At 41.7% G+C, this 21,831-nt stretch overlaps 1 protein-coding gene across 1 annotated transcript in view; it reads left to right on the top strand.

Moving 5' to 3' along the window:
* Positions 1 to 21,831, top strand: part of LOC141110023 (complement C3-like) — a gene marked incomplete in the record, with an annotated part of 333,270 nt that overhangs the window by 275,676 nt on the left and 35,763 nt on the right. The window contains 4 exon segments of the mRNA XM_073601271.1: positions 965 to 1,024; positions 1,816 to 1,897; positions 16,545 to 16,584; positions 17,063 to 17,150. Coding sequence (XP_073457372.1) covers positions 965 to 1,024; positions 1,816 to 1,897; positions 16,545 to 16,584; positions 17,063 to 17,150 — 270 coding nt within the window.

The following is a 21,831-nucleotide window of genomic DNA, read 5'->3' on the forward strand; positions in this document are numbered from 1 at the left end:
AGGAGGTATCCAAACAGCTGCCAAGTTTTAAGGGGGAACCCTCTTCATCAGAGCCCCAAATAGTGGATGATCTGCTGGCTCTGATAAAGAGGGTTTGCCCTTGAAACGTGTCAGCCTGTTTGAACACCTCCTGGTCTTCTGGCAGGACCGATGGATGTTAAAGTCATTTTCTGGGGGCTGCTGCACACAGAAGACTGCACATAGAAGGCCTTAAGATGAAAAACCTTCTGCCTTTACAACCACTTTAATGCATTCCATATATTAAGGTAAAAAAACCTTCTGCATGCAGCTCCCCCCCATCCAGTGATGTGCCTGAGAGCAGCAGCTCTCTTGGCTCTATCAAAATCTATAGTTACTTGTTTTACGACAGTAACCTGAGTTTTCATATTTTATTTAAAAACAAAGGGGTCGATTTACTAAAGGCAAATAAACTGTTTGCTTTGCAAGTGCAGCTTGCACTCTGCAAGGGCATTAGCGCCAGGGCTTAGTAAATGAGGTGAAGCTTCACTTTTGAAAAAAAAAAGCATTTTTGCTTGTACATGATTGGATAATGGAAGTCAGCAGAGCTTCCCATTATTTACTAAATTCCCTTGCAGAGTGAAACTGCATTAGGAAAGTGCATAGTATATTTGCCTTTAGTAAATCAACCCCATAGTATTAGAAACATGGCACCTTTTACATTGTATCAGATAAACCATTAAAAAATGCAGATGATCCTGTGACAAAGCAGGAGCCACATCTTGCTGCTTCTTTAAGCCTACTAAATAAGACAACCTGGTGCAAACATAAAGAGAAATTGTACTTAGACATTTACATAGGGAAAAAAATCATAGTGTGAGTTAACCTGGACAAAGAATAAGCCTGCTGTCCATGGTATATTGGGCTGGATATATGGATAAGTACCATAGGTAATGAACATATTGTCTTGGGTGCGAGACATTAAGTAATATTTCATTTGTTTCAGATTCCGGGAAACAGAGATCTCACTTTTAATATAACAGGACGTGGAGAGTGTACTGTAACGGTAAGCTTCCATTTTGAGTTGGTAATGCATTGCAAGGTGTTTCTTTTTTTATTATAATTTCCACATCTCTTATGACATTATAAAGCACAAATACATTTCACAACCCCATATTTAAAACTTTTTTTTTCTTTACATTTCTTCAGTTACTTCCTGGTTTCTGGCCTAGGTGAATGATGTCATACATCCCAGGAGTCTTCAGGAGGGGCTCAGCTAAGCACACCCCCTTCTGCTTGCATGCCTGAGCCAAGGGCACATGTATTCCAGAAAGTAAATGCTTCATGAATCATCTGCCCTTACTCAAGATGGCCACAGCCAGGAATGCTAGGGGGTTGTTTAGTGATTTCTCTACAAAATAAAGCATGGAGACATGGATGGTTGGGGGTGATTACTTTAAATATTAAAAATGAAATAAATTGTATTTAAATAGCATTTTTGGTTTGTGGTGCTCAGATGAAGTTCCACTTTAACTACATAACGGTCATAAATGAAGAAATTCCTGTCAAACATGGTTTAAAATACAGCATTGGCCTACAATTGATACCAGCCACAAGGTTCAAAGTAACAATTGTTTTGTTGGTGTTTGAGAGCTAATAGTTTAACTACACTTGTACATTTGCTAATATTGTGTACATATAAGTTCAAATACATGGGTATAAAGTTATTATTGTAAAGTTGATTATAGCAGTAAATGCATATGAATATCTTATGAAGCCCAAATAGCGGGCAAGCCATAAAATGATTGCACTGTATGACTAGTACTGGTGTTCATTTTTTTTTTATTTGTGTTTTAGATAATGACAGTTTATTATTCTTTGCTAACTTCTGAAAAGAAATGTAATGGATTTATGCTTCAAGCAGAGGTGACAGCAGATGGTAAGACTGGATTATTATATGCCCCATCTTATATTGAAAACATTCATTAACCACTTCCATACCGGGCCAATTCTGGCATTCCTCTCCTACATGTAAAAATCATAATTTTTTGCAAGAAAATTACCCAGAACCCCCAAACAGTATACATGTTTTATTAGCAGAGACCCTAGGGAATAAAATGGCGGTCATTGTAACTTTTTATGTCGCATAGTATTTGCGCAGAAATTAACGTTAGCCCAATTTTTTTGTATAATGTGAAAGATGATGTTACATCGAGTAAATAGTATCTATCCAACATGTCACAGTTTAAAATTGCACATTCGTGGAATGGCACCAAACTTCGGTACTTAAAAATCTCCATAGGCAACATTTTCAAATTTTTTGCAGGTTACCTGTTTAGAATTACAGAGGAGGTCTTGGAATAGAATTGTTGCTCTCACTCTAACGTTTGCGGCGATACCTCACATGTGTGGTTTGAACGCTGTTTACATATGTGGGTGCAACGTACTTATGCGTTTGCTTCTGCGTGCAAGCATGCAGGGACAAGGGTGCTTTAAAAAAATTATTTTTTATTATTTATTTTATATTTATTTTTTTATTTTTACACTTTCCCTTTAAAAAAAAATGTTCTGATCACTTTTGTTCCTGTTACAAGGAATGTAAACATCCCTTGCAATAGGAATAGGGCCTGACAGGTCCTCTTTACAGAGAGATGTGGGGTCTATAAGACCCCACATCTCTTCTCTAGCCTGGAAAGACTGAGATCAAAAAATAAATAAAAAATCTCAGTCTTTCCAGCCAAATACATGGCAGTGTTTCCAACTGCCGGGGCCGGACGTGATGTCATAACGTCGCGCCCGGCCTCCAAAGGTCATAGAGACTGCCAGGTACCAGCACCGGAGGGCGGTGGGAGGGGGAGAACATCTCCCATCGCCTGTAAAAAAAAATCAAGCGGTTAAAAAGCCGCTATGATTGTTCTTAGAGTGAAGGGAATCACCGGCTGAAAAGATTGATATCTGAATGATGCCTGTAGCTACAGGCATCATTCAGATATCCCCACTCAAAGCCCAGGACGACATATGACGTACTGCTGTATGGAAGTGGAATTTGTGACATGCTTAAAAGGGTATTGAACCCAAAACCAAAAATGTAATATATTGCAACTTACCAATCGTTAGATTTGGTGTCTGAATTTGTTTTCTTTTTTAGGGTTTTCCTCTCTGTTTTCACCTGGTGATCTGGCCAGTAACACATCTCCTGTGCCCCTCCTCTGAATGAAGGAGCACAGTGGGAACATTTGGACAACAGCATTGTCAGTCTGGGGGAGGGGAGTGTTAGATGGACTGGCAGATTTAAATGCACTAACAAATTAAACCAAACTTCAGCTCACACTTTATTATCAGTTACAGAAGTTTTTGTTTTTTTGGGGATAAAGGTTTTACATGGATAAACAAAAGCTGATCATTGTAAGCACCCCTGTCAGTGGTAAATGGTTTGACATATCCTTGCAAACTGATACATCTGGAACAAAGTTTTGTTCTTTTGAAAAACAACAGACTTACTGGCCAGATCACCTGGTGGAAATAGGACAAAGAAAGCCTAAAAAAGAAAACAAATGCAGCCAACACATCTAAGAATTGACAAGCTACAATATATTAAAAATGTTTGCTTTTGGGTGTAAAACAGCTATGGGAAGAACTTCAAGAACAAATAAAGAATTCAGAAGGGCACTCACCTTGAATTTGTGACTTTCATGAAGTGAAACAATGATCTGTATGGCCTGAAGTAGGGAAAAGCTTGATCCACTGTAAAATATCACTTTATGTGATGTAAAACAGTTCCCTGCTGATATAATCAGTGCATAGCACTTGCCTGGGTACATTTTTTACAATGTGACATACAATTATAAACTAATCAAAAGAAAAGAAAAGGAAAAAATTAGTCAAAGTCCAAATAATAAAGTGCTTAGTCCCAATGAAGTTGGATAACATCCAATGCGTGAAATTCAGCATGCAGACTAGTGCTGTGTTGTGTCTGCAGCAAATGGCAGTCACTCTGTGTGGACCCAATCACCACGTGTGAAGTAAAGATCCCCACTCACCAGATAAAAATGACCCTTTTGTTATATAACAAAAGGAGTCAAATGCTGCTTATGGTTCCTGTGACCAAGGTATATCCACCGAGCGCTCTCTGATGTCTATTCCTTGCTGTGATGTACCCGATGGTACCAGTGGCAGGGTTTAGTAGCAGATTGCACCTTAATAACATAAAAAAGGGCTTCAGGGAACATAGCCTTTCAAATAATTTTAGGCTACATCATAACCCCAGCCTGCTTACGTTCTGCGGCGTAGATAAAATAGATGAACGCTGGAGGGGTATCGATATGCGCAAAGCAGTGTCACAAAATGAGACACGCAGAATATATGAGTTATGTACTATGAGGCCTCAGGGTGTGAATATTGATTTAGACATTAACTGCTTCATATCAAATTATTAATGTACTGTACAGATTACATGGCACATCAGGAGCTGTTATTTTTCTAATATATATATATATATTTTAATTATGGATCATGTTATACCTCAATAAGTAGTATGCAACTGGCACATAGGCTTTATTTAAGAAGCTACTTTTTGGGTTTGCACATTGCATAAAGCATTCTATGAGAGAAATGATTAGAGCCATCAATTTTGGCATGGCACCCGCATAAGGGTTTTTTAATATATATTTTTAGCAATTTTTAAACTCCATTTTTATATTATAGAACTACAGCATTACAGGCTAGAGCATACACCACTAGTTAGTACCCTGTTTTTTAACCCCTACACATTTGTGTATATGCTGCTAATTGCACCATTGCACAGTGGCAAACATTTTAGATGCAATATCCTCCTCAGCCACAAGATACCACCACAGATTGAGTTAGTATCAAGGGATGTTAAGGGACATACACACGCCCGCATAATATACCTTTATAAACCTTGAAATTGACCCGCCACTGTTTGGATCAGTTAAAAAACTCTGGGATCAACATTTAATTTGCACATTATGCTTTTTATGCATGGGGAAATGGGTGGGTTTTGGGGCAGCAGGAACTGTATATATCACCGAGACACGCACCATGACCTCCAGCTTCGGAAGATGTCACGTGGTGACGAAACACGTCAAGATGGAACACATGGTGCGTAACTTCTAGTGTAGGTGGAGCGCACACCAATACCAAGCGGGTCCTTGCTTCCACTACACAGTGTGGATGTTTATATTTTTTAGATTTTATGTATGCCCACCTACTACGGAGGTTTTAATAAACAATACAATACGTTTTTACACTATGGGGAGCCTGCTCTTGTCTATTTTTCCCCGCTACCAAACCCTGCCACTGGAACCATCGTATACATCACCGCGAAGAATAGACATTGGAGAGCGCTCGGGGGAAATACGTTGGTCACGGGGACCAAGCAACAGTTGACTTCTTTTGTTACAGTATATAACAAAAGGGTAAATTTTATCTGGTGAGTGCGGATATTTACTTCACACGTGGTGATTGGGTCCACACAGAGTGACTGCCATTTGCTGCAGACACAACACGGCACTAATCTGCATGCTTAAGGGATTTCACACATTGGATGTTATCCAACTCTATTGGGACTAAGCACTTTATTATTATTTGGACTTTAAAGGGGTTGTAAAGTCAGAAGGTCTATATCTTAATGCATTTTATGCATTAAGATAAAAAGCCTTCTGTGTGCAGCAGCCTGCCTCGGTCCCCCTAAGACTTACCTGAGCCCATCTCTATTTATCGATATCTACGAGTGTCTCGGCCATCCGGGACTCTCCCTCCAGATTGGCTGAGACACCGCAGCGGCACCATTGGCTTATGCTGCTTTCAATCAAATACGTACAATACAATACAATACGTTTTTACACTATGGGGAGCCTGCTCTTGTCTATTTTTCCCCGCTACCAAACCCTGCCACTGGAACCATCGTATACATCACCGCGAAGAATAGACATTGGAGAGCGCTCGGGGGAAATACGTTGGTCACGGGGACCAAGCAACAGTTGACTTCTTTTGTTACAGTATATAACAAAAGGGTAAATTTTATCTGGTGAGTGCGGATATTTACTTCACACGTGGTGATTGGGTCCACACAGAGTGACTGCCATTTGCTGCAGACACAACACGGCACTAATCTGCATGCTTAAGGGATTTCACACATTGGATGTTATCCAACTCTATTGGGACTAAGCACTTTATTATTATTTGGACTTTAAAGGGGTTGTAAAGTCAGAAGGTCTATATCTTAATGCATTTTATGCATTAAGATAAAAAGCCTTCTGTGTGCAGCAGCCTGCCTCGGTCCCCCTAAGACTTACCTGAGCCCATCTCTATTTATCGATATCTACGAGTGTCTCGGCCATCCGGGACTCTCCCTCCAGATTGGCTGAGACACCGCAGCGGCACCATTGGCTTATGCTGCTTTCAATCAAAGTCAGTTAGCCAATCGGGAGAGAGAGGGGACAGGGCCCAACTGCAGCTCTATGTCAGAATGGACACAGGGAGCTGTGACTCGGCTTGGGTGCCCCCATAGCAAGCTGCTTGCTTTGAGGGAACTTAACAGGAGGGAGGGGCCAGGAGCACCGAAGAGGGACCCGAGAAGAGGAGGATCAGGGCTGCTTTGTGCAAATCCATTGCAACAGAGCAGGTAAGTATAATATGTTTGCTATTTTTATAGAAAAAAAAAACAAGACTTTACAATCACTTTAACTCATTTTTTTCATTTCTTTTGATTGGTTTATAATTGTATCTCACATTGTGAAACATTTACACAGGCAAGCACTGTTTACAGAGCACATCCCTCTTGTGGGTTATATTTTGATCATTGCACAACCTAATTGGTTTGGGACAGCAGCTGCACATATTTATATAGGTGGCGCAAGTGTATTTTTTTTAGCTACAACACGAGGGTGCATATCCCACCACACCTAAGCCAACTGGTCTTAAAAGCTAACTTTTATTAGCTCACAAATAAAATATTGAAAAAGTGTGTGAAAGAATGTATTGTGTTTTTACTTAAAGGGGAACCTCAAAAAATGAAAGAGATTACCAATCTGACCTGGGGTCTTTAATACTGCAAATATCTTGCCTGCTCCTAGTCTAAACAGGATCTCTCTGGCTGTATAGTGGAACTATCTGATCTGATGGCTTTGCAGCAAACTGTCTATCTGCAGGAGGTTACTTTAATACCCTACCTGTCAATATGATAGATAACCTGACAGATAACCTGATAAGCTGTTTATAGTCAGATAAATATATATCTTTCAACAGTTCTACAGCTCAGCTCAGATAATTGTATCATTTTGTTCTATCTGCAGTATCTGCTTAGTTTCTTCTATCAAATCTACAGCTCTACTCCAGCCAATCTGTCTATATCGGTAGTTCTACAAATGCTACCTTGTTATAGATCATAGGCCCTCTCTAAAGACCACCATTCATCTCTCATCAAACCAAGGTGCTATGTATACCCACAACCAAAAAAACTCCCCAAATGAACTAAAAGCCAAAAATAATCTACATGTTTCGCTTAAAAGAAAGCTTTGTCAGGGTTAAAGTTCAAAAAATAGAAAAAGGAGTGCATAGTGCTTAAAAGTAATATGGGAGGTGAAGAATTATCCCCACGTGGCAAATCATAAAATGGCCGATTTGTTTGTTTTCTCTCCTATTTATAGACAATCCCTTAAAGATGAAAAATTGGCCGCAAAATCATATAAGCATGTGAATATCAACCAGACCCACATAGGTGTGACATAATAATCAACACATATATCATATATTATATAAACCAGTCCAATATGAAAGAATGTGAAATGAGTATATTTATATCTGTGAGACAAATATAAATGGGTGTATTTCTTCTGTGTGGTAGAAATCTCCAACACTGTGCCTTTAAAAAGTGCAGTATGCTAATTTCTTGTGACAAGTGAATCTGCTCACCAGAAGTATCTGGCCACAGAGTGACCACCAGGTAGGGTGACCACGTGTCCCAGATTGCCCGGGATTATCCCGTAATCTATATTTGTGTCCAGGCACCTTCATTCCGGGACAATGCAGTGTCCCGGAATGAAATAAGGACTGGCTGCCACTGTAATAAAAGATTGCCCAACTGGTTGCTAGGGCCGCCCCGCCTAGCGTGTAGCAACCAGTGACGTCACATTTGCAGAGTGTCTCAGTATCAGAGCAGAGGGAGGCGGCCGGCCGAGGGAACAAGGCTTTTACCCATTGCTGTACTGCGCTCTCCGAGTCCACCCACCACCTCTCCTCCTCCTCCAGCCGCGGCAGCATCAGTCATTTCTGACTCTTCCGACCTCCAGTGACCTCTCGGCGCAGTTGGCGGGCAGGGGCATTCTACAGTGCCAGTGCTGGCTAGCCTTAGATCCACGGCTCGGCTGTTCCCGGTCCCGACCTCCCGCAGTGCATTGCAGGCTGCAGCCCGCGACATCTCCGACCTCCTCCCGCCCGAGCGGCCCGACTGCCTGCCTGGACCAGGGAACGATTGAAGAGAAGACCGGCGCGGAAGTCTGCTTACCACACCACCAGACCAGACCGAGACCAGTCCAGATTAAAAGGTGACAAATAGCGGCAATTGACACTGGCAGCTTCTGATGGGGCACAGTGCCACAGTCGCGGCAATTGATGGGCACACTGGCAGTATTTGATCATGGGGCACATTCGCGGCAATTGATGGGCACACTGGCAGCATTTGATCATGGGGCACAGTCGCAGCAATTGATGGGCACGCTGGCAGCATTTGATCATGGGGCACAGTCGCAGCAATTGATGGGCACGCTGGCAGCATTTGATCATGGGGCAGAGTCGCGGCAATTGATGGACACACTGGCAGCATTTGATCATAGGGCACAGTCACGGCAATTGATGGGCACACTGGCAGCATTTGATCATGGGGCACAGTCGTGGCAAGTGATGGGCACACTGGCAACATTTGATCATGGGGCACAGTCGCTGCAATTGGTTGGCACACTGGCAGCATTTAATGGGGCACAGTAGCGGCAATTGATGGGCACACTGGCAGCAATTGAAGTGGAACGTACGCCGCTGTCACTAAGTGACTTGATTTCAAAAAGTATCAAAAATCCTCTTTTTTTGGGCGGGCGTGGGTCCAGGGCGGGTGGGGGTGGGCAGTTGTCCCTGAATGGCAGTTTGGAAATGTGGTCACCCTACCACCAGGCATAAAGCTGGAAAAACTTCCTCAGCAAACCAGGATCCTCCAAGCCAATAAGAAATTTAATCAAGCATCTCCATTAACGATTAAACATCATACATTCATAGATGGTGAATGGTGATCCTCTGATAAAACTCAATGCAAGTCCCAAATGCTCCCTATCCTTATCTTCCTCTGTAAAGATTGACTCTCCCAGAAATGAGCCTAAAATGGCAATAGTTTTCCTGAAGACATGTGCTTGGGCACGAAATGCATAGAAAATGAGGCTGTAGAACTAATGTCCTCCAGGCCCTTTATTAGCTTTGTTGCCCTTCTTTGTACTCACTCCATTTCCAGTACGTCCTTCCTGAGGACTGGTGCCCAGAACTGGACAGCATACTCCAGGTGAGGCCGGACCAGAGTCTTGTAGAGTGGGAGAATTATCGCTTTATCTCTTGAGTTAATCCCTTTTTTAATGCATGCCAATATTCTGTTTGCTTTGTTAGCAGCAGCTTGGCATTGCATGCCATTGCTGAGCCTATCATCTACTAGGACCCCCAGGTCCTTTTCCATTCTTAATTCCCCCAGTGTATAGATTGCATCCATATTTTTGCCACCCAAATACATCATTTTACATTTTTCTACATTAAACCTCATTTGCCATGTAGTTGCCCACCCCATTAATTTGTTCAGATCTTCTTGCAAGGTTTCCACATCCTGCGGAGAAGTTATTGTCTTGCTTAGCTTAGTATTGTCCGCAAATACAGAGATTGAACTGTTTACCCCATCCTCCAGGTCATTGAACATGAACGTATAAACAAATTAAACAGGATTGGTCCCAGCACAGAACCCTGTGGGACCCCACTACCCACCCCTGACCATTCAGAGTATTCCCCATTTATCACCACCCTCTGAACTTGCTCTTGTAACCAGTTTTCAATCCATGTACTCACCCTATAGTCCATGCAAACTGACCTTATTTTGTACAGTAAACGTTTATGGGGAACTGTGTCACATGCTTTTGCAAAATCCAGATACACCACTGTTGTATATGTTGTAATATGTTCACCGATTTATGTGGGACATTATTATATGTATGTACACATACAGTCAATATTGACCAGGCCAGAATTCAATTGACAATGGTTGATTTGTCCAACTGAATTTTAACATAGCAAGGGGACAGCTGAAGACTCTTTGATGTGTTAATCTTATGCAAGTCTATTTGAACATTTCAAAGGGTGTTCAGGTGGTATCTGTTAATCTAATCTAATTACACATATCTAAGGGGACTTGTTGATGTTGATATGCGGGAGTGCAAATTGGGGTGGTTTATGACTGCAGCTGTTCACGGCTGGGAGTTGTCTGTCTGAAAGACTAAAGTATATAAAAGACCTGAATGGAGACGGCCAATCAAATTGCTCAGCCATTCAGTGTCTAGTGAATATAACACGGTATTCAGTCTATAGTTTTAAGTTAGGCTTATCTGTGTATGCACACACAGACCTAAGAACATGGGACGCTGAATGATATACTCTGTCGGATTTTTTGTCATCTGTGGACTTTGGACTTTGTTCTGTGTTGGAAGTCAATAAAGTGCATCTCTTTGGAAGAATTGGGTTGCTGCGGAAGAGTACTTAATAATTAATTATCATACCCACGATACCACTATACCACATTATTATTATATCACTACAACCACGTCTATGGGCCTTCCTTTATCTAGATGGCAACTCACATCCTCATAGAAGGTTAATAGATTGGTTTGGCAAGAACGATTCTTCATGAATCCATGCTGATTACTGCTAATGATACTGTTTTTATTACAAAAATATTGTATATAGTCCCTTATCATCCCCTCGTATGGCACGTACACACGATCGGGATTTTGGTCGGAAAAAGATATGATGGCTTTTCCGAAGGGATTCCGCTCAAGCTTGCCTTGCATACACACGGTCACACAAAAGTTCACTGAACTTTCGACCGTCAAGAACGCGGTGACGTACAACACTTTGAGCCAAGAAAATGAAGTTCAATGCTTCCGAGCATGCATCAAATTGTTTCCGAGCATGCGTAGGAATTTTGCGCGTTGGAATTGCTCCAGACTATCGCAATTTCGGATAGGAACTTTTTCCGACTGAAAAATTGAGAACATGCTCTCAATCTTTTGCTGGCTGGAATTCGGCCAGCAAAAGTCCGATGGAGCATACAGACGATCGCATTTTCCGACCAAAAGCTCTCATATGTCTTTTGCTGGCCGAATTTCTGATCGTGTATACGCGTCATAAGAGCTTGCATACTATTGATGTTAGGCTAACTGGTCTGTCATTCCCAGGGATGTATTTTGGGCCCTTTTTAAATATTGGTGCTACATTGGCTTTTCTCCAATCTACTGGTACCATTCCAGTCAGTAGACTGTCAGTAAAAATGAGGAACAATGGTATGGCAATTACTTGACTGAGTTCCCTAAGTACCCTCGGGTGCAAGCCATCTGGTCCCGGTGATTTATTATTGTTAAATTTCCCAAGTCTAATTCTAATTCTGTCCTCTGTTAGCCATGAGGGTACTTCCTGTGACGTGTCATGAGGATAAACATTGCAGTTTTGGTTACTGAAGCCCCCCTTCCCTCGTGAAGACTGAGGAGAAGAATAAATTCAATACCTTCGCCATCTCCCCATCTTTTGTAATCAGATGTCCTTCCTCATTCTTTATGGGGCCAATATGGTCCGTCCTCCCTTTTTTACTGTTTACATACTTAAAGAACTGTTTAAAGAACAGTTGTTTTTTTTTTACAGGACCATTATCTTGATTTAATAGATTCTTTATTATTCACACATATAGATATCTAGGTATCAGCTGCGCAGCCTATTTAATTTTTAATATTAGTTGTGTACAAAGGGTATAAAAGTAAAACCCTCATTTAACCCATGAGGTGCTCTTGAATTCTATCGGAAGGTCCATCTTGCCTCTGCTTTTAACAGACTTTTGTCCAGATCCCCTTTTCGAGGACCCTGTTTAATCTGCTCAATGATCCAAAATTTAAAATTAAATAATTGATCACTATGTCTTTTCCGCATATGTCGTGCCAGAGTTCTCTCTCTTTTTAGAGTTATGTCACTTATATGCTCCAAGACATGTCGTCTAAATTGGCGAATTGTCTTGCCAATATATAAGCGAGAACATAAATAACTCCTTCGAAGCTACAATTAAAAAATGACTGTAAATGAATCATATCATCATTCTTAGGGTTACAGAATTCCTTGGCCTTTGGGGATATATGTGCAAGCCTTGCAGTGGCCGCATTTGAAAGTGCGGCCAGACAGCCAGGCAGAATGTCATTTTTCATTTTTGACTTTATCCAGATGACTGTGCACTAGCAGATCTTTCAGGTTTCTTCCCCTTCTATAAGTAATCATGGGATTCTTGGGAAGGACCTTGCATAAAGTGTTATCATCATTATCATCATCAATATCATCTAATGATGTGGAAAATCTGCCCTGATTGATTTGAGTAGGTTCTTATAATTCCCATACCTGATTGGGGATCTATTTTTCTTTCCTTGGGGCCCAGGAGAGTCTGTCTCAATACTTCTTTCACTCTAGTATATGAATTTCTTAGATCTCGAGTTTTGTAGCCTCTCTTACAAAAACTTTCCATTAACAGTTCACTTTCAGTTTGAAATGCTTCTTCAGAAGAGCAATTTTGTTTTACTTTCATAAATTGGCCTGTGGGGATTCCATGTTTCAAAGATCCTGGGTGATGACTACCCCAGTGTAACAAGGCATTTGTGGAGGTCGGTTTTTGATATATATACTGGTTTGGATAATTCCACCTGCATCTCTTTTTATGGTGAGATCTAAAAAATGAATGCTGTCATAATGGATCTCACTAGTGAACTACATACCAATATTGTTGATGTTCAATTGGGTTACAAATTCTGTAAAACATTCTTTAGGGCCCTTCCATAGGATGAATACAATACAATTTAACCTCCCACATTACTTTTGAGTACTATGCACTCCTTTTTTTATTTTTTGCACTTTAACCCTGACAAAGCTTTCTTTTAAGCAAAACATGTAGGTTATTTTCGGCTTTTAGTTCATTTGGGGAGTTTTTTGGTTGTGGGTATACATGGCTTCAATGGGGGTATAGTATAGCACCGTGGTTTGATGAGAGATAAATGATGGTCATTAGAGAGGGCATATGATCTATAACAAGGTAGCATTTGTAGAACTCCCGATAGACAGATTGGCTGGAGTAGAGCTGTAGATTTGATAGAAGAAACTAAGCAGATACTACAGATAGAACTAATGATACAATTATCTGAGCTGAGCTGTAGATCTTTTGAAAGATATCTAGTTATCAGACTATAAACAGTTTATAGGCATCTGTCAGGTTATCTATCGTATTGACAGGTACGTTATTAAAAGTAACCTCCTGCAGATAGACAGTTTGCCACAAAGCCACCAGATTAGATAGTTCTACTATACAGCCAGAGAGATCCTGTTCAGACTAGGAGAAGGGAAGATATTTGCAGTAGTAAAAATGCTAGGTCAGATTGGGACCACCGCGGTTATCTCTCACCTTTCATTTTTTGAGGTGACCCCCTTTAAGTAAAAACACGATACATTCTTTCACACACTTTTTCAATATATTATTTGTGAACTAATAAAAGTTAGGTTTTAAGACCAGTTGGCTTAGGTGCGGTGGGATACGCACCCTCGTGTTGTAGCTAAAATAGTATTGCCAGAAGTTGGTCACTATAAAATTAAGGCATTGTTAGTGGAAAAAAGCGAGTGTTTTTTTAACATATAATCACTGCATACCACCAATTTGACGGACCCCATACTCAAGAGGAGTATGTCTGCCGTATAAGCTTCCCTTGACCAATACCAGCACGATCCATGATCCTTTAGCCCACCCAGTCACTTGCCGAGTTATCAGTGTAGGGTGGTAAGAAACATAAGACTGTTTATTCAAACACAGGCACAAAGAGATATACACTCTGGGGACACCCTCCCCCTTCTTTGCATAATGACTCAGGGCGGGGTAAAACTACATTGAGTAACAGGAGACACACAGACAAGGCTGCAGGAGAAATCCCCCTCCCCTCTAGCAGCTAATCCACATATACATCCCATAATAGGTTGCTCCCAAGGCAGACAGAAACAAAAGAGCAATGGGATCTAGCCACTTAACAATAAACACATAATACCTCCCCACCACCACCACCACAAGCTATCTAGCAATGGTCTATGAGAGAGACACTCCTACAATATCCTAGCAGTCTTAAAGGTGGTATTATTTATCTTCATATATTTCTTGAGGTAGATTGTTCAGAAGTATTAATATCCCAAATGAAAGAGCCCCTTCATTCTTTCAACACAAACCACACATAAGGAACCCAGGATAACAGGGGAAAAACAAAATGCTGAGTCTGGTGTGGTTGTACTGGGAGTCTAGTTAGGACACACCTGACTGGGGTTCTCGGTCACCCTGTGCCCCTAATAGACACATGGTGAGTTACAAATAAGAGGGGGCGGGGGAGCTGGACAAGGTGTTTCCTGACCTCTCTAATGTAAGCTGGGTTCCAGAAGCCTCCCTCCCAAAGTGACTCCCGTCACAATACCCCATGTGGTTACAAGCACTTTCTTGTGGTAGCTGAGAGCACAACCTTTACTCTGCCCCAGACCTATTTAAAATGAAGGTAAATAAGTTAAATCCAGTTCATTAAAATGTCTTACAATCTTTAGCATCAGTCATTTAAAATATTTTTAAATCTATAGCTCTCATTAAAGTAATACCTGCTGATCCTGTCATGAAGGTCCTTATTCTTATATGAGGTTGCCACACCTTGTCCCTGTTTCCGATCTACTTATTTGTGTGTTCATCTTTTTACAAGTGCCTCCAGTGAAAACTGTAATTGACTATTCCAATGATAACTGTACAAGAATGTCCTGCCATTGTCACCATCAGAAAGTCTATGCCAAGCAAAGACATGCAGCCACTACTATAGTGCATGCATGTAAACAGGATATAGCTGGACAGAGAATGGAGGAAATAGATAGCACAGAGATGCAAAAAACTGTATTATTTAACTGTTTCTATATAACAAATGTCAGCTGAATCTTGGTGACAGTGTGTAGGCAGATGCAGGCAACTCCCCCCCCCATAGGTGACACCATGCCTATGTTACAAGGGAAGAGTAGCCTGATAAGGGGAATTGCCCCATTATGAACACAGTCAGCCTCTCTGGTAATGTAGGTGTCTGATTTGATACCAAACTACTGCGAAAGTTCAGGCAGCCATCTTAATGGGGGAGCCTTTAAATAGGGGATCTCGTGTCATTCAGGCACTTTGAGTGAGTAGCAGGTTAGGGAAAGGAACCTGCTGGTTAGGAACAGTGTTTAGTGTAGCGAAAAGGTTTCTAGTGAGTAGGGATAGTGCAGGGAACACTGTCTGGTGTTGGAGATCATATTGAGGATTACTCCAAGTGAGCCAGTGCAGTTGTGGTTATACAAGATTACGCCACTCCAACAGCAGAGACCATCCTCCTAACCTGACTGTGAATCATATTACAGAGAGCTGAGTTGAGGCTGTTTTGTTCATCAGTGTGCCATAGCACTATTGTGATTGTTAATAACTCTGAACAATTCTTATAAAACTTCTATGGTGATAAAAGCCCTGTGTGCGCGTGGTTCTTCCCCAGCGGGTACCTTGACTGAGGCCCAGCCTACATGTGTGGTGAGCATGTACTTTTAGTGTTTGATAAGGTTAATATATTTTTGAGATTTTTTCTAATGTGTACTTTTTTCTTTACTGGCTACGCAGATTTTTCTTCTACAAGGTGGTTGGTGCAGAGGCAGCAAGGCAAACAGCAACAGTTACTCTCTCTGGCTCAGTGAACAATCTAGGGGTTGCCTTTTTTTATACTTATTGCTGAACAAACTTGGATAGGACATAGGGAGCTGTGGGATGCTCCATTAGCACTGAACAGTGCCAATACTCCTTAGGACAGTCCCTTTAGTAATGGCCCAGAAAATGTACATAGACACCATCAGAAATATCCCAGGACACTCTCGTTTGGTCATGTGATTGGCTCTTCTCTTACAGCTAGCAGTGGCTTCAGGAATGAGGAGAGAGTGGCAACAGCAGATGGCCCATAGAAAGCCTATAGGTGACGTCATCTCTCAAGCATTCCAACTGTTGTTGGATCTCTCTTTCCTCTCCACTGCAGCCGCTGCTGGGATGATCACATGACTGGAGCGCCCTAAGAATAGGTAAGGATGTACATCTTTGTTTTACAGGATAGTTAGTATAGGTGTTAGAAAGGGGGAAAGGTGCAGTTTTAAGCTTAGTATTACCCTGAAATTCTGCTTTAAATAATTATTGTTTGCCAATAAAGTTTATGCTTTTTTTGTTACAGAGAGAAAAGAGGACACCTATACTCTCAAAATGCAAATTAGGTAAAATTCTCTCTTTCTTTCTTTTTTTGCAAAATTGGGAAAGAAAGAAGAAATTTAAAAAAATCACTATGCATATTCAAATTCAATATTATTAAAATTACTTTTTTATACTTTCTTTTCCCAGCATTTTTTTACATTTTTATTATTGCTTTAATGTGACTAATCATTTACCCTCCATCCTGGCATCTAGAAAGTAAGAAGTGGCTGTAATCCCATAACAAACAAATTGTTATGGGATTACTCAATCAGGCATGCTTTAATAGGATTTCTTATTTCATGTAAAAGTACAGTTGTACTTGAGATCCCTCTGAATAGGTCTCCTATTAGTTATGATGAGCAGATTGCGGTAGAGTTAATCACTTAAGTACAATTAGTTGAATTCTAATTCTAAAAGTAAATTTATGAACACAGAACTGCTGTTGCTCTATCATTGATTTTTTTTTGTGCTGCTGGTAATAACTCGACTTTACCTACATAGGTATAATGGCTCTGTACCTGCTACCATGACACTTATTGAAATTACCATGCTGACAGGGTTCACACCAAATATTGAAGATCTAAAAAGGGTAAGTATATTAGGTAGGATTAGTACTTTTTTTTTTTCACTAATAAGTAATAGGTTTTTATTTCACTATTACTGAACTTTCTCAAATATACTTTTTTCTTCATTTACACTGCATACTGGATCTGGCCTTTTTATAGAATTAATGGTAGAAGAGGGGCATCATATGCGCATGACCATTTTGTTGAGTGCAATGTAAAACATCTGAATAGGACATGTTCCTATTAGGCTTCATGCACACCGTGGCTTAAAAACACAGCGTTTTTAGGCATACAGGCGTTTTATTTGTAATGATCTAAATACAGCCCATTGTTTTTAATGTGTCTGTAAATACAGGTGTGTAAACATGCGCTGCGTATAGAAAAAAAAAAAAAAACAGAAATCTGCATCAGGTTAGTATGTTATGTGAGTACACGCATATGTGTGTAAAATGTTGATTTTAAGTGATTAAAATTGTACACATATGCACAAATGTGACTCAGTGCGCAAAGTAAATGCCTGAAACTTCAGCCAGGAATATTAATGTTTAAACATCAGTACCACATGCAAGTACGTTTAAGGAGCTTTTACTGTTCTCAGCAAAACAGCCTAGCATTTGTGCAAACTACAGACTGGATTTATAGGTAACACTATAAACAGAACTGGCCTCTTAAACAGCTATGTACATGTGCCCTTATGTGTTCCTCTTAAGGCCCGTACACACGATCGGACTTTTTGACAACAAACATGCAAATTAGCTGTTTTGGAGCAACATCCGACCGTGTGTACGCTCCATCGGACAAACTTTTTCTGTTTCCATCGGACTTTTGTTGGCTTTGCGAACGCACAAACTTTCCGGCAAAAAAAGTCAGATGGAGCAAAGTCCGATCGTGTGTACACGAAACCATCGGACTTTTGTACAAACTACAGTACGCAGCCGCCAGAATGTTTCCAGCGCGATCCCATCTCGCTGGTTCTCGGCGACAGGATACTGTACATCTCGCGCTGGCTGCAATAGGAAAAACACATTTTCCTACTGCGGCGGGCGCGAGAGGGAATTCCCCTGTGGGGGAATACCAGGCCCTTCGGTCTGGTATGGATTTTAAGGGGAACCCCCTACGCCGAAAAAACGGCGTGGGGCCCCCCAAAATCCATACCAGACCCTTATCCGAGCATGCAGCCTGGCCGGTCAGGAAAGGGGGTGGGGACGAGCGAGCGCCCCCCCTTCTGAACCGTACCAGGCCGCAAACCCTCAACATGGGGGGTGGGTGCTTTGGGGGAGGGGGGCGCCCTGACCCCTCACCCCAAAGCATCTTGTCCCCATGTTGATGAGGACAAGGGCCTCTTCCCGACAACCCTGGCCATTGGTTGTCAGGGTCTGCGGGCGAGGGGCTTATCGGAATCCGGGAGCCCCCTTTAATAAAGGGGAGGGGCGCCCCCCCACCAGCATGCCCCGGGACTGTGACATCATAAGGGGGCGGGATCACCGCCTATATAAGTCATTGCACAGCGCTCACACAGCATTACAGTGGGAGAGAGCGTCGTGTCAACATCGGAAGAAGAGAAGAAGGGAGAAGTCCAGGCCACCGCTAGCAAAAGAGCGGCAGAAGATAGCGGAGGAGTCGGCAGAAGAACCGGACACCGGGAGAAGAGGTCGAACACCGGGAGAAGAGGCTGGAGAGCGGGAGAAGAGGCCAGAGAGAGCGGGGAAGTTGGAAGAAGACCCCCAAAGTCGGAAGAAGACCCCCGGAGCTGTCTAATAAATTACTATAAAAACTGTGTAGTGTGTATTTTTTATTGACACTTTTTTCCCTAGGTGAATGGGTAGGGGTACGATGTACCCCATACTCATTCACATAGGTAGGGGGGCCGGGATCGGGGGGCCCCCTTATTAAAGGGGGCTCCCGGATTCCGATAAGCCCCTCACCCGCAGACCCCGACAACCAATGGCCAGGGTTGTCGGGAAGAGGCCCTTGTGTTCATCAACATGGGGACAAGGTGCTTTGGGGTGGGGTGGCGCCCCCCTCCCCCAAAGCACCCACCCCCCCATGTTGAGGGCATGCGGCCTGGTACGGTTCAGGAGGAGGGGTGCTCGCTCGTCCCCACCCCCTTTCCTGACCGGCCGGGCTGCGTGCACGGATACCATACCAGACCTAAGGGCCTGGTATGCCCCTGGAGGGGAACCCATGCCGGTTTTTTATTTAAAATTTGGCGTGGAGTTCCCCCTCAATATTCATATCAAACATAGTGTCTGGCATTGGCGGGGATCCAAGTCAGATTCCCGCACCAGTGTGAACCCGGCTCGCAAGGTGTCAATCTCGCTGATAAAAGCGGCGAGATTGACACAATATCAGACAACAATACAGAAGTTGACCAAAGGGTGGTGGTAAAGAGCTGAAAAACCACCTGATTTGGTGAAAGTTGGCTGAAAAAGTTCTGCCGTGTGTATGCAATACAAACTTATGGCCAACGCCCTTTGTACAAAAATCCAAGGGAAATTTTGTACAAAGTCCTATTGTGTGTATGAGGCATTAGGCTGGCCATACATGGGTCGAATTCCGAAAGAATTTTCTTTAGAAAACCTTTTCTAAGAATTTTCGTTTGAATTTCGCACCATTAGTGGGCAGCAGCAATGGCCGATTTTAGTGCGACCATTGAAATTTGAGTGATCGGGCATGTTGGAATTTTTTTGAGCAACAAACGATTTTCTAATTAATGATGGGAGAATCTTGTGACAATTATAATTGAAAAAGAAATGCACATGAGCACAAGAAAAGAAAATTCCTGGCAAGAAAAGAAAAATCTCACCATGAAAATTCTTTTCTGTAGCAACATGAGCTGAAAGTGAAGGCTTGGTAGGTCAAATGTCAAATCAATGGTAGCACCATCGTATCACAAAATTTCTGATTTTCTAAACAAAATTAGTTCAGAATTTGACATATGTATGGCCTGCATTAGTCTGGTTGATTGCAATTAGGTGAGATGGTAAGAGGAGAACAGCTGACCCTTCTAGTCACCTGTTCCGAATCAGTGATCCCAAAAACCAACATGTGTGTTATCTGGCCTTAATTAAAGGTGCCATCTAGTCACCCTACTAGTGGGTGACCCTAATTAGATTGACTCTTTAAGTGACGTAAGACTGACCATACAGGAGACAATTTTTTCCTAAAACAATTATTAAAAAAGAGACATTAAAACACTACTAAGAAAATGTAACAAAAGAATGTAAAAGAATAAAATTAAATTCAATTGAATGGATAACTACACCCAAGAACACAAAAGTAATATGTTGTGGATTACCAGTTCTTAGAGGTGGTGGTTGAATTAGTTTTCTATAGAATGAAACAACTTATCATCAAGAGAATCGTTACCCTGTATCCGTATTTATTATGAGTCTCAGAGGTTTATTTACTAAAGGTACATGGGCAGTTCACTTTGTGTGGGGATTTTCTCTTAGTTTGGTGATTGGGTATTCTTTGTAAAGTGAGTTTTTACCCCAATCTTGTGTAAGGAAAATAGGAAAAACTGTATTTTCTTTGCTCATGACTAGATAATGGTGGTCAGCAGAGGTTCACCTCATTCACTAAGCTAAGGGAAAATTTCCTTTTCTAAGAGAACAACATACTTGCCTTTAGTAAATCAACCCCTTCCCAAAATGTATTATTTTTTCATTATCCATTGTTTTCCTCAGAATAAATCTTGCATGGTCTGGATGAAGAAGAATGTGTACTCAGTGTTGTTCATCCATACCAGGCATAGGGATAACCTGCTCTTCATTGGTGGGCATTGGTTGTCTTTCAGGGACCCCCCCCCCCCCCCAAAAAAAAAAAATAATAATAATATAATTCAGGGAAAAGAACTTCTACATCTTCAAGTGATACTAAGGGTGAATTTTTGGGGAAGTGAACATAAAAAAGATGTTTTACTTACCTGGTCTATGCAATGATATTGCACACAGTGGTGCCTTACCTCCTTTTTAACAGTCCCCCTGCTAGGGCTGTCCACTGTTTCCTCCTCCAGGTGACTCCTTGGCAAGCTGGGTAATATGGAGGCACCTGTGGGCATGTGCTCCTGAGCCGGGCTTTGTGTGTGCATAGACAAGCACAGCACCTGTAAACTGCGCCCCCAGTCCCTCCATAGGAGTTTGGCTAAGAACAGTAGGAGTCTATGGCCCAGCTGCTCTCAGTATCTCCTATGAGACCAGGAACAAGAAAAGCCACTCCAGGCGAGTGAGTCTCTGGTTAATCCCCACACACACTAGTCAGGTGCTAGCCCAGCTCGCATGCTGTGTAACATAAGGAAATGATTCTGGATGGCTGCACTTCCAAAAATCTTTTTATTGAAGCTTCATATGACAAGGGACAAAGAGGTAGACGTGTTTCGCGCAAATGTAGCGCTTAGTCATTACCTATTGGAACTAGTCACCACAATCACCTATATACTACTCTAATGTGTCATCATTGGGTTACAGGTGAACTAACCAATTAAAATTAGTACTCAGCTGGTGTTACAAAGAAAACCCGGCTAGAATACATGGTACTTACACTCAAATCTGATGTAGACTTCAGTCCAAATCCACTGCCAAAAAAAATCTGATACACCAATTGAAAACTTGACACATCACTCAAAATCATTGTATAGTTACAAAATAATAGAAAACGTATATATGTATACACACAATGAAGTTGATGTTGAGAACAAATGAA

The sequence above is a fragment of the Aquarana catesbeiana genome, linkage group LG01 (assembly GCF_042186555.1).
Source record: "Aquarana catesbeiana isolate 2022-GZ linkage group LG01, ASM4218655v1, whole genome shotgun sequence".
In the NCBI taxonomy this organism is placed as follows: Eukaryota; Metazoa; Chordata; class Amphibia; order Anura; family Ranidae; genus Aquarana; species Aquarana catesbeiana.